The 13,131-nt window shown below is 50.1% G+C and overlaps 4 protein-coding genes across 4 annotated transcripts; 1 reads left to right on the forward strand and 3 right to left on the reverse strand.

Moving 5' to 3' along the window:
- Positions 1–54: 54 nt before the first annotated feature.
- On the reverse strand, positions 55–546 carry N7537_004893 (uncharacterized protein; the record flags this gene model as incomplete). Its single annotated transcript, XM_056895950.1, has 2 exons — positions 55–286; positions 341–546. 2 exons carry the CDS (start codon positions 544–546, stop codon positions 55–57), a joined length of 438 nt encoding a protein of 145 aa, XP_056755698.1.
- Positions 547–1,280: 734 nt separating this feature from the next.
- On the reverse strand, positions 1,281–2,921 carry N7537_004894 (flavin-containing monooxygenase; the record flags this gene model as incomplete). The annotated part of the gene is made up of 3 exons (XM_056895951.1): positions 1,281–2,616; positions 2,666–2,709; positions 2,769–2,921. The coding sequence occupies 3 exons, from the start codon at positions 2,919–2,921 to the stop codon at positions 1,281–1,283; spliced, it is 1,533 nt and encodes a 510-aa protein (XP_056755699.1).
- A 198-nt stretch (positions 2,922–3,119) lies between these two features.
- Positions 3,120–4,586, forward strand: N7537_004895 (flavin-containing monooxygenase; the record flags this gene model as incomplete). The annotated part of the gene is made up of 1 exon (XM_056895952.1): positions 3,120–4,586. One exon carries the CDS (start codon positions 3,120–3,122, stop codon positions 4,584–4,586), a length of 1,467 nt encoding a protein of 488 aa, XP_056755700.1.
- Positions 4,587–4,790: 204 nt separating this feature from the next.
- On the reverse strand, positions 4,791–12,990 carry N7537_004896 (type I polyketide synthase; the record flags this gene model as incomplete). Its single annotated transcript, XM_056895953.1, has 14 exons — positions 4,791–5,684; positions 5,761–6,241; positions 6,293–6,633; positions 6,691–6,765; positions 6,829–7,110; positions 7,170–8,062; positions 8,133–8,229; positions 8,315–10,467; positions 10,522–10,968; positions 11,022–11,454; positions 11,514–11,626; positions 11,680–11,803; positions 11,862–12,375; positions 12,446–12,990. The coding sequence occupies 14 exons, from the start codon at positions 12,988–12,990 to the stop codon at positions 4,791–4,793; spliced, it is 7,392 nt and encodes a 2,463-aa protein (XP_056755701.1).
- Between the last annotated feature and the right edge of the window lie 141 nt (positions 12,991–13,131).

The raw sequence follows: 13,131 nt of genomic DNA on the forward strand, positions 1-13,131 counted from the left end.
GGTCGTGATAATCGCGAACAGTCCAGAAAATGCCGTAATAAGTCCCTCGACCCATCACCAACCGGCATTTTTCGATAAGAAGCTACCAATAATGGGACCCAAGGTCGGCCTGAGGAACAGACCAGCGCAGTACAACCCACTAGCAAGGCCACGACTGATGGCAGGAAATGCGTCGGCGATAATACCACCAGACACTGCGAAAAGCGCAGAACCGAGACACCCAGCGAAGAACCACAGAATAATCAGTGTCCAAATGTTCTGCAACCCAGCGCTTCCAGCAGTGAGGCTGTTAGGCCCACGGCACTTGCGATCATGATATACCAACTTCCATATATCTCACTCAAGGGAGCCCAGAACAAAGGGCCGATAGCGAATCCAATGACGTAGAGCGAAATACCCAAGAAGGCCGACTTCCTCGCTGACTTGGAGGTTCACCAGGATTTCAAAAATGCCACCCGAATAGGCAGATGATACCAAGGCCACCGCTAGTGTCTCGATGCCAACCAGGACCATGATAAGCGCTTTGATCACCGCAGAAAACAACATAGGCCAGTTCGGGTTTTCTAGCGCAGCTGAGATCCTCGATCTCAACCCACGTATCGGCCCAATTCGATAATCATACCATAGGTGATTGGATCGTTGTGGTCTCCATATGGTTTGAGATAAAGTTGTTATTGTGGCCCTCTTGACGCCATAAAATATTTCTTCGACTCTTCTTTTAACTGAGCCGAAAAATCTACGCACGCATCCTGCAAATTCCAGTACTAGGGTGTCCAAGTTGATTCCGGCGGTGGCCATTGCCTCGCTGCTATGGGTAAGCAGAGTACCGATCGCAAGGAAGTGCTCTATATCTACATTTCATTCGGCAAGGATTTTCTCATTCATACAGACAAACAAGTGAAGATAAAACAAAAGTATAGAACATTAAGGGAACATAGATATTCCAGACACATGGCATTATCTATTGCATCCATTTGGGGGGAATGCTCAGTTCACCGATGCTGCGAATTTTCTCGCCGGCTCGATTCACATGTGTTGATAGGTCTAATTCAAGCTCTATGTGAGCCATACAGCTCGTCCAACAGAACTTAGCAGGTCAAACGTGTGAAGACAATTAGGAGAAACAACGGAAGCATTATGAACTTGAGCCAGAGGCGAAATCTCCGCTTTCGTTGTTGGGTGTGGGTAAAGCCAGCCTGTGTGTAAGTAATTGCCCAGTCATCCCATTCCGGGGATATGCAGGTAAAGTATTGATAGATTTGTGAGAATCTGTGGCACAGTCAGAATTGAGACCTTTGTATACAACAATGGATTGGTACGTACGGGTAAATCATCGAGTTCCATCCTCGTCCATCAATGTACCAATTACTGCAACCCCCCTTTACCCAGATAGAGTCTTTCGACGCTAGCTGGACTTTCTGTGTCCAGGTGCAACATGCGTCCTTCTTGACCTCCAAGGACGCAACTTGACCTTCTAGTACAGGGCCAAGGAGCTGCATGATGTAGCAGACGGAGTTTTCGATGCCGGCCATGACACTCCCGTGGCTAACCGATGAATTTGGACCAGATATAAAAAAGAGGTTGGGAAACTGGTCCATTGCAAGCCCCAGATATGCTTGAGGTCCTCCCCGCGCATTCCATATCTTCTGGAGATCGATTCCATCTCGACCCGTCATGCTGATGGACGAGAGGAAGTTTGAGGTTGGGCTATACCCCGTGGCGAGCAACAAAACATCAGTGAAAACTTTGGTTTCTTTTTTGCCCGTACCGAGGACTAAACAATTCTCCTCGAACCGTTTCAACCGTGAAACGTGAAGACTAAACCTCGGGTCTTTGAGCGTGTCATACCAACCAGGGTCAAGAATCACCCTCTTACATCCAACTGTGTATCTTGGCGTGAGCATGCTTTTATATTCTTCCGGAACCTTCCGATCAATATAGCTAGTAAGCCTTCGTTGAAACCGTTTTTGAAACTGACTTCTGTTTGAAAAGGGCCGGTAGAAAAGAAAATAAAACAACTCATAGAGGATGAACAGCACCGAGCGCGCCATCCAGGCGCCTAGCCTGCAACTGACAATTACGGGCATGCATAGATTCCAGAAACGACGTAATTCACCCGAGTAGGGATCTGGAGTGACCCAATGAGGGGATCGGATGATTTGCGTGACAGATCTTGGCTGGATCTCGCTCGAGGCGAGCAGTTTCGGCACAAGCTGCGCGGCACTGCATCCGGCACCTATAACTGTGATATCTTTCCCACGCAAGGTTACAGAGCTATCCCACTGTGCAGTATGCATTATACGACCGCGGAAAGTGTCTATGCCTAGAATAGACTGCAGCATCGATATGTCGGGACTCCCAAATTTGCCCACTGCGCTGATGACGATCTTTGCACGGACACGAGTTCGCTTTTTGGCGGTGACAATGCTAGCAATCCATTGTTTTTCACTATCGTCCCAGATGAGATCGGTGACATCGGTGCTGAGTTGGATTCTGTTGAGGATCCCATGCTGTGTGCAAACTGTATGTAGATATTGATACATTTCCTTACCAGTCGCCCTGGGACCTGCAAAGCTCGGCAGAGGAGCGAAAGAGTAGGAATAAAGTGGCGAAGGTCTGGATGATCAGCCACTTTCCATTCAAAATGTCCCTCACACAGACTTACGAATCAGTGGCCACCCCAGGGTAACGATGATTCCACCATGTTCCCTGAATCAAATGTCAGCTTGATTTGCGAACAAGCGTGAGGGTAGTGATGCGAAATGTACCCCGATTCCGTCCTGACTCTCGAAGATCATAAACTGGTTGCATCCAAATTTGCGTTGCAGTTGACACGCAGAAGCGATACCGGATATCCCAGCTCCGATAATAATGACCGGGTAGTAATGATCGTTTGGGAGAGAATTATTGCAGTCTTCCATATTGCGGCTTTCAGGAGAAGTAGAACCTTGTACAGAATCCAACACAGGGACAAGGGCATTTATGTCATTCTTTGATGCGGGACGAAGCAAGGGGGTGAAAATCTAGATGGTTTGCCCCTGTCAATCCTTTCGAAAAGTCTCATTTTCCTATATTAGTATCCTGATGAAAGGCATATTTATGTCATTCTCTGAGATATCATGGACCAGCGTGGGTGCAGACCCGATCTGGATGTCATAATAGTTGGCGCCGGGTTAGCTGGCATAAATGCAGCCTACCGCGTGCAATCTGAGCTGCAACACAGTCGCTATCTTGTGATAGAAAGCAAAAGCAGAATCGGTGGTAACTGGAATAACTTCAGATACCCCGGGCTCCGTGCTGACTCCGATGTCTATACTTACTCGTATCCCTGGTTCCCATGGAACCAGAAGACCAAACATGCCGATCGAGAGTCCATCCTACGTTATCTGACAGCTGCTACCGACTCATTCCAGCTGGAAAATCATATTATGTTTGATCACAAACTACATACAGCACATTGGTCCACCAAGTTGCGTCTGTGGAGACTAGTGTGCCGTCATTATCAGAGGCAAAAAACTAGCACGGTGATATTTCGCGCTAGGTTTGTCATCTTCTGCACGGGAATATTCAACCATGACGAGGCGCGGCCGGCCTTAATTGCAGGGTTGGGCAATTTTGCTGGCCCTGTTGTCCACCCTCAGTTCTGGCCCGAGTACTTGAACTATGCAGACAAACGCATCTTGCTGATCGGTAGCGGAGCAACAGCAATGGCATTGCTCCCAGAGCTCGCTGACACCGCTGCATCCGTGACTCTCGTCCAGAGAAGTCCAGGGTACCTTCTCACCCTACCGGAGAGAGAGCATTCTAAGAATGAGGGTTATCGCTGGACTTATCGAGTCAAATGGATCGGCTGGATGATGATCATGAAGCTCTTCTACCAGCTCTGCTGCCTGTTTCCGGGCTTGATGAAGTGGATATGCATCGCCTGGACACGGTGGCAGCTCCCTGCCCATGTCCCCGTCAAGCCTCATTTCACCCCCGCATACAACCCGTGGGAACAACGACCGAATATCTCCCTCGGACGGAAAATCTTCCGAGCCCTGGAATGCGGAAGAGCATCAATAGAGACTGGCCACATAGCCTACGTTGACTGCCATGGTCTGATGCTCCAGTCTGGAAAGTATCTCTCCGGCGACATCATTGTGACCGCGACAGGGCCGAAGCTTCAGTTCGCCGGCGGGACTCGGATCTTTCTCGACGATGCGCAGATCGAGCCGGGTAGGAAACTGGCCTGGAATGCTGTTATGGTACAGGATATTCCTAATGCGGGCTTTGTCACGGGGTATGTGCACACATCGTGGACATTGGGGGCGGATATGCGAACACTACTGATTTGTCGTGTGATTCGGGAGATGGAGAGGGATGGGATTCGGGCTTTGGTCCCTCGGTTCCCGCGCGATGCGCAGACTGTTACGCGGCGGTCTGTTTTGCTGAACTCGTCCTACATCTTGTCCCAAGAGCAATGTCTGCCAAAAGTGGGCGATTTTGGTCCCTGGAGGGCAAGAGACACATACTTGACTGACTTTCTCTTTGCGAGATACAGTCGAAGAATATATGAAGGCCTTGCAAAATTGGACAAGAATTGAAACATGATTCATTCACCTACTTGCAGTGGTTTATGACAAAAGGTAGAAGAGCAAGAGGGTTGAATGTGAGAAAATTTTGGTACACAGCGAGAGAAAATATGTGTAAATGATTGGTCCTAATCAGGGAGTCATGTGCATGTCTGTGTCCCCTTACTACTATCATCCATCTCCTTGACCCCGTATACCTATTCTACCTTCCTCATTTCAACTTTGTTCCTTATGGGTTTCCGTATCTCTGCTGGACACGGCGTACCTCTCATTGAGGGTAGCCACACACAGCCGACTCAGCCCCCCAACAGTTCCCGCTTTCGAGATCTCCGTTAAGCTAATCTCCATTCCTAGTTGTCTACGAAACCAGTTCCGAATTTCGATTGACATCAATGAATCGATGGGAATACTGGCCATGTCGTCGTTCTCTCTCTCGTCGCGAGACATATGGGCGTTGATCAGCTTGCACAGCTCGGACATAATGCGCACCTCCGTGGCCGGGTCATCTAGCAGATCTGGACTCTGCTCAATCATCGTAAAGAATTCCTTCAGATCTGTCTTGTCCATCTGAGGCCCTCGCTTTGTCTGTCCCTGAAGATTCTCATACATGGAGAACCTGATATCAGGGCCCCACAAAGGCGTCACACCGGGCGCGGAGAGAGGCTTCACTGAGTTCACGCCAATCATCATCACACTTGATGTGAATTTTGCCGAATCTGGTGGCGACCTGCAGGGCAAAATGGCTGCATGAAGTGCATCGATGACGGCGTCCTCACGGATAAGACGGGCTCCTGTGGACTTCACACGGTTCAGCGTGGGCTGATCATGATGCACGCACCCGATGTCCTCCACTATGCCGAGATTCACAACGGATGCGACGCGTCCTAGCTGGCGACGATACGTTACGAATGCATCAAGGAAAGAGTTAGCTGCCGCATAATTTGATTGGCCCACGGTGCCAACTACTCCAGACATGGAACTAAACAGAACAAAGAAGTCAAGGCCAGGTTCGTGCACTTCTAACGCCCGATGCAGATTGTGCGTGCCATCAACCTTGGGTTGAGTGGCTTGCAGCCATTGACTGTGCGTCATCTTGGCAAGGCTTTCATCCTAGATCGATGTGTCAGCTGTGGTGTCTTGAAACGAAAAGCCTTTGGCCTTTAGGAAGGGCAGAGAGGGAACATACTTGAAGCACCATGGACATTTGAATCACGCCTCCAATTACCCGCCCGGCAGCTCTTGACAGAGCCTTTGTGATATCCTCCGGTCGAGAGACATCCCCAGAAACCATCACGACCTCACAGCCCTGCCGTTTTAGTTCACAAGCGAAACGGCGATGATCTGGCAGACGACCTGCCGACCTCGAGAGGAAGATCAGGTGCCGAGCGCCTTTTTCGACAAGCCAATTCGCCACAGCGCGTCCAATGCCACCCAGTCCACCAACCAACAGATATGATTTGGTAATGCTGAGGTTCGCAGCGATTTGGGTGGGCTCGGAGGATAATTGCTCCCCGCCATTAGGCATCTGAATCACGATCTTGCCCATGTGCCTTCCGCTCTGCATGTACTTGAAAGCCTCAATCACCTCGCTCGCATCAAAAACCTTGATTGGTCGAATCGGTCGAATCTTATTACCCTTGTACCAGTCGACAAATTGTACCATCAAGCTAGATATCTGAATTAGACAAGTGACTACCCACTTATGCGGAGCTGCTTACCGTTGCGATAGTTCCGGCTGCTCTGCAATAATACTCAACATGTCGACTCCAAAAAATGACCTGTTGCCGTTAAAAAGATCCATATTCAAACTTCCATGGGCGAGAAAGTCTCGCTTTCCCAGCTCAATCATTTTTCCAAACTTGGCGACGCACTGCCAGGACGCATGAAGTAGGCTGCCGGCTAGCGAATTCAAGACCAGATCAACACCGGCTCCACCTGTTCTGCTCATCACACCTTGATAAAATGAATCGTCTCGAGAGGTAAATATATTCTCCATAGGAATTCCATATTCTGCATGCAGATAGCTTCGCTTTTCCGGTAAGCCCGCAGTGGCATATATCTATACTGATCGTTAGCGACAGGAAACACTTGTCAGGGAGTGAGCGGGCATCTATACAGTCGCGCCAATTTCCTGGCATATTTGAATGGCGGCTAGACCCACGCCTCCTGTGGCACAATGAATCAGAACAGTCTTTCCAAGATGTTAGCATTCAGTTCAAGTTTAGAGATTTGGTGAGTTCTCCTCCCTACTTACCTGATGCGGCTGCAGTTGCCCGATCGTGACCAATGAGTAAAAGGCGGTTGCGTACACCGCTGGAATTGTCGCAGCATCCTGCAACGACAGCCCTGAAGGGATCTCAATGCAGTCATGCTCATCTACACGCGCCCGTGTCCGAAAGAGACCTTTATTACAGACCACCACCTGGTTTCCAGCTTTGAATCTGGTGACCTTGGCGCCGACTCTTCGCACGGTAGCACTGGCTTCGATCCCAGATTCACTTGACTCTCCCATAACACCAAGTGCAATCATAAGGTCCTGATCGATGTACGGTTAGCAAAAGACCCGGCCTTTTTTTCAATCGTGCTGCCACATACCCGGAAATTCAGGCCAACACAATGCACATCCAACTCAAGCTCCGTGGGCCCCAGCGGACGCTCATCGCTCAGACTGGCTTCCCAGAATAGACTATCAACAAGTCCATATCGGCGAACAGACAGGCAGCGTGGTGTATCCGGATCAGGCTTGTCTTCCATTTGTCGTCGGAGGGACCGCCAGTTGACTCGGCTGATATAAACCTGTCCAGACCGAACCACATATTCATCGTCTCGTAGACTTTCGTGCGGAATCACCTGTCTTGTTCGGTGGTATATGTCCACAACCGCTTGAGAGGTTGAATCATTCAAAGCATCAAGCTCGATAGTGACGATGTTTCCCACTATCTCCCTTCGCAGAGTGCGAGAAAGCCCTAGGACGAGACCAAACCGGGGGTCCTCGCAGGCCATTTGCACACTTCGCGTAAGATAGATAATGGGAAATTTTGAACTTAGGGAAAAGAGCCGTTTCATCTGCTCAAATCGCACCTCATCCATGTCATGCAGCGCAGGTGCCGACAGATCCAGAAGGGAGATGATGCAGCCTGTGTCTACAGGTAGTGACTCTAAGGTTGCCCAATTCACACTGTAGCCCTGCTTTGTCAATATTCTCTCTAGGCTTTCATCCCATGGAAGGCTGCTTTGAGAGGTGGTCGAAAGGAGTGTTATCTGCTGTGCGGGCAAGTAGTCGGCCGGGCGCCGAGATATAATATTGGCATTCTGCTGGAATGGATACACACCATCTGGTGTGACACACATCGCACCAGTGAAACCAGCCTGAATGAGCTCAGTGTGCCATCGTTCCGGCTTGACATATGGAGAATCGGCTCGTCCGTCTTCTTTTCCATTCCACCAGTCGGGGAGAATTCCCATTATGAAATCGGTATACAGAATGTCTGCGGCTCCGTGTTAGCTCTCCCGAGATTTTAACTGACAAAAGAAAGACATGGTACACGTCATACTCACCAGGACATAGTTCTTGAAGCAGAAGAAATCCACCCGGCGCCAAGAGCTTGTGGACATTTACCAATGCATCTGAGAGAGATGGTGTGGAATGAATGACCTGCCATATAAGTTAGTTTTAATGAACATGTATCATGCTACGACAGGAAATCTAGGTCATGTGAGAAAATAATATCACCGCTTACATTGGAGGCAATAACCAGGTCATACGAGGCCGACATAAATCCCTGCTGGAGAGGGTCTTTAGTGATATCGAGAAGGTGGAAAGTGATACTCTCGTGTTGGCTGAACCGGTCCGCTGCAGCCGAAAGGAAGGCCGGCGATATATCAGTGAAAGTGTAACTGGCGAACGTTCTATTTCCATCCTTTGACCGCATTGAATCGATAACCTGTGCACAAGTGGCCCCTGTGCCTGCACCGATCTCGAGAATTCTAACCCGAGGGTTCCAGTGACCGACCTGCGACAAAAAGGGCTTCCAGTCCGAGAGCGAGCTGCCGAAGTCATACAAATTGCGCAGGTGATCTATGGTCAAGACTTCCAGAGGAGAAATCCTTCCCTCTATGATTCCGCTGAAATTCTCAGAGACTAGTCTTAAGACCTCTTCCACCTTCTCCACGCCTCGTTCGAGAGTTGTGAGCTGCTCGCGGATCTCGGCGGCTCGCGCAAATTGCTCACCCTTGTCCATTTCCTGCCATGGAATTTCAAGGAAAGTTTGAGCCGTCCCATTTGAGACCTGCTCATGAACTTTCTTCAACCAGGATCGGTATGTTTTTAGATGTTCAGTCGCAGGAATCACATCTGCGATCTGCACCGCTGCTTCGAGGATGTAGAAGCAAGTGATTTCCGCAACTAGTGACACGCCCCTCTCTTCGGCATTGAAAGGAAGCCAGTTTGTCGGGGAGATCAGGTCCAAGCATGGTGCCCAGTCTATCTGGGACAAGAGAGGGATAGTGCTTTCTTCATCTACCTCATCATTTGCGAGAGAGAAAAAGTTCGCCCCGGTCATAACTAGCGCAGGTCCTACCTTGCTTAACATGCTGATATTTCCAGAGAGGGTGGTCGAGGACACGTTACTGCATTTATCCGCTTGACACCAGATGTTTCCTTCGGCCCTGGTAACAGAGATCCGATCGATTGAGGCCGGAATGGCTAGTGAGGTAGCACGTCTCTGGATTCCATTGGCCATAGCGACGGTTAAAAGTTGAAGACCCTGGTCAATCACAGTCGGATGCACCAGGTAAGCGTCTCCAGTATTGCTACTGTCTTCGACCACGGTTGCATTCGCACGATAATCTACTGGGTCGACGGTGATGTCACTGATTCGCTGGAAGCTCCTCCCGTAATTCAGCCCTGACCGGGCCATGAACTGATACCAATCTCTTGACTCAACTGTCCGTGTCCAGCGTGGCTGCTTGCTTATCTGAGGCAGCTTTGCGTGATTGGTTGCACGTATCTGGCCCTGACAGTATGTGCTCCATTCGGAGCCATCCAAGGCAATAACTAAAAACTCAAACCACTCTGAGTCCGCGATATCGCTGAGTCGTTCAGGTCTTAGCGATGTGAGGATCTCAGTGGTTCTCGTTTCCTGGAGGAAGAGTGGTTTCTTCAAAATAAGGTTCCGAATCTCATAGCCTTCACATCGGCAATGCTGTCGTATGGCTTCTCCGACCATAGCCACATACCCAGCGCAGGGAAACACCGTATCCTTGAAAAGCTTGTGATGTCCCAGCCAGATGCAGTTGTGAATCTGAAGCATGTTCCTCCACGAGGGCTGGAGAGGGCTTGTCTCCAGCACTCTGGATCCGAGAAGCTCATGATGCGGAAACTTTCGGTGTCGCCAATTTTCGCTGATACGACTCTCGCTCCAGTGCCGTTCGGCGTGTTGCCAGGGGTACCGCGGAAGACAGTCAACCACCCTACCAGAGCCGTTGATCATGAATAGGTCGACATCAACTCCTCGGATAAAAGCCATTCCGGCTGTTCGGAGAACCGAATCTTCTGCGCTTTGGCTCCGCATCAAGGTTGGGATGTACCAGTTGTGCCCCTTCGTCTTCACCGACTCAAAGATTTGGCGTAATGGCCCTTGAAGCACACTATGGGGTCCAACTTCGATGAAAACACGGTCTCGATCCGGTTTCGACTGGAGCATACCCCTGACTGCCTTGTTGAACTCGACGGTCGAGGTTAGATTACGGCTCCAGTAAGTACTATCCAGCCCAGCTGGATCAGTGATCTTCTCTCCGGTCACAGTTGAATACATGGTTATCATGCAGTTGGAAATTTCGATCTCGGGTGCGATTACTGTGGTATAATCTGCACCCATTGACTGCATCTTCGCTTCTCAGAATGTCAGTATATTCCCATTACAAGGTATAATTAAGAAACACCCACGAGAATGGTATGCTTTGTTAACCCTCAGCATGCGGCAAAAAGCATCCGGGTATGCATCACGAATCACGTCTATAGTATGAGACACCGCGAGGGTCTCTCCCGCAATGGTTGTGCTTGAGGGGCTGTTCTCGCAAGCAATCACGGCGCCCTCCACTAACCAAGGCTTTACCTCAACCCTTGAGAGACCGACTGCTGCCATAGATCCATCAGCCACGTGCTGAGTCAATCGACCACGATGATACGCAATCAAGATGGCACTGCGAAGCGAGATAGCTCTGGCGGCGTAGGCTGCCGCAATCTCTCCGCTGGAATGTCCCACCACGGCAGAGAATACGATGCCCCATTTCCTCAGAAGGTTTGCCAAAGCGATCTGGATTGCTACGCATACTGGCTGGGAGAGCTGGGGATCATTGATCTGCGATTGAGCCTCGGGCGCCAACAACGCTTCTGCGATGCCGTTAATTTTGGTCATCCAGTTCATCGAGGGTCGGTGTATGTACCTGCTATGGACCAGGACGGAGCAGGGTCTGCGGATTGCAAAAGTTTGTCCATGAGCTGAATGTCATTTTTGAAATCCTCGCAGTTTTCCAGCAACTCGCGAGCCATGCCGGCCCACTGCGCACCTTGCCCCGTGAAAACCAGCGTGACCTCTGGAGACCCCGAGGCTTCAACAGCTAGCTCCTGGAAATTCGCGTCGACATTTGAAGAGGCGACCGCAAAGCTCCGGTATTTTAGACGTTCTCTTCTTGAGCCCAGAGTATAGGCGACGTCATTCAAAGTCTTTCTCTCACTCTGCATGAACTTCACCAGGTCATCCACTCTTTTCGAGAGAGCTTCCGCACTGCCCGCAGAGACAATAAGCAGCTTCTTAACGAGGTTAGACGATAGTTGGTTAAGTGGAGTTCCATTCTCAATGCCCGGTTCCAGAATTGCCTGCATTTAGTGTTATCCTAAGTTCCAGTGAATGCAGCAGGTCGAGGAAAAAGACATACATGGGCATTGGAACCTCCGATACCGAAACAATTCACACTTGCTCGGAGTTCTTTATGCTCTGGCCATGGCATTGCTTCAATAGGTACCTTTAACTTGCAGTCCTTAAAGGGAACTGTTGGCGTTATTAGCATGACATGAGTGGCTCTGGGCATATTTAATACAGACTCCCGGGATTTGGCGACTCGAAAAAGATATTTGGTGGGACGGTTCGTTTTTCAAGTGCAAGAACGGTCTTGATAATGCTGGTGATTCCTGATGCTCCCTCCGAATGCCCCACGTTTGGTTTCACCTAGCCTCAAGAGTTAAATAGGGCTTCGAGCAATTTGGTTTTTGAAACGTAATCTGACCGATCCGATGAGTACGCCAGTGTCGCGAAACAACTCCGCTACTACAGATGTCTCCGCAGTGTCTCCTGCCACTGTGCCCGTGCCATGGCATTCGAAAAACCCTGTATTGGTAATATTTTGAATCTGCGCGCGCTGGTACGCCTTTCGAATAAGCTGCATCTGTGTAGCGGATCCAGGTGTAGTAATCCCTGGAGTTCTCCCGTCGCAATTTGTTGCGGTGGCCCGAATGATTGCGCGAACAGGGTCTCCATCACGCACAGCGTCTGCGAGGTGTTTGATGTAGATTGCGTTGACCCCCTCACCTCGGCCGTAACCATCCGCACCCGCGTCGAATGTGCGACAAACTCCGGTGGGCGACAGGACAAGGTTGTCCGACATGGTAGTGGTCATTGTTGGAGTGAGAATGAGATTAGTCCCAGCCACAACGGCGGACTCGCAGTCTCCAGCGAGCACGGCCTGGCATGCCTCATGCAGCCCGACCATAGACGCCGAACATCCTGTTGCCAAGGTCATACTGTAACCCGTATGTGTCAATCGCGAGGGTGGTCGAATACAAAAGGGAGGTAAAAAGGGAAGAACCATACCTCGGCCCTGTGAAGTCAAACTCATACGAGATCCGGTTGGAAAGCGCAAAGTTGCCCGTTCCCAGAACATGATACCGGTCAATCCTTTGCGTGTCCTTAGACTGCAAATCATACCAGTCCTCCCCAAACACGCCCACAAAGCAGCCGATATTCCTGCCCTGGCCCCGCCAGCCTACCTGTCCACCGGTGTCCATGCATTCATAAACAACCTCGAGCAGCAGCCGTTGCTGAGGATCCAATCGCGATGCTTCGTACGGTGTCAACGAGAAGAATTGATTATCGAAGTACGCTGGATCCTCCTGAAGAAAGTAGCCGCTCTGAGTCCGCACCGAGCCTGCCCTTGCGGGGTGATAGAAGGCTTCGACATTGTATCGTGACCCAGGTACAGTGCAGTGGCCGTCTTTCTTGTTGATGAGAAAGTCCCAGAAATCCTCGACGGTGTTGATACCACCAGGAAGACGCATGGCCATTCCTACGATGGCTAGGGCTTCAGGACCAGAATGCCCCGGGGCATGAGAATCATGACATAGAGTCTCCGAAGGCATATTGCAGTGAGTCAGGGTGGGTGAAGGAAATTAGGTGAATATTTTCTAGCAAAGATCGCACAGTACTTCTGTCGTCCAGGACAAGGTGATTGAGTTCTTCACTATAAAGCACTAACTAGATTCGGCGCAATATGACATGTT

The sequence above is a fragment of the Penicillium hordei genome, assembly GCF_028827395.1.
Source record: "Penicillium hordei strain IBT 12815 chromosome Unknown utg000002l_segment0_segment0, whole genome shotgun sequence".
In the NCBI taxonomy this organism is placed as follows: domain Eukaryota; kingdom Fungi; phylum Ascomycota; class Eurotiomycetes; order Eurotiales; family Aspergillaceae; genus Penicillium; species Penicillium hordei.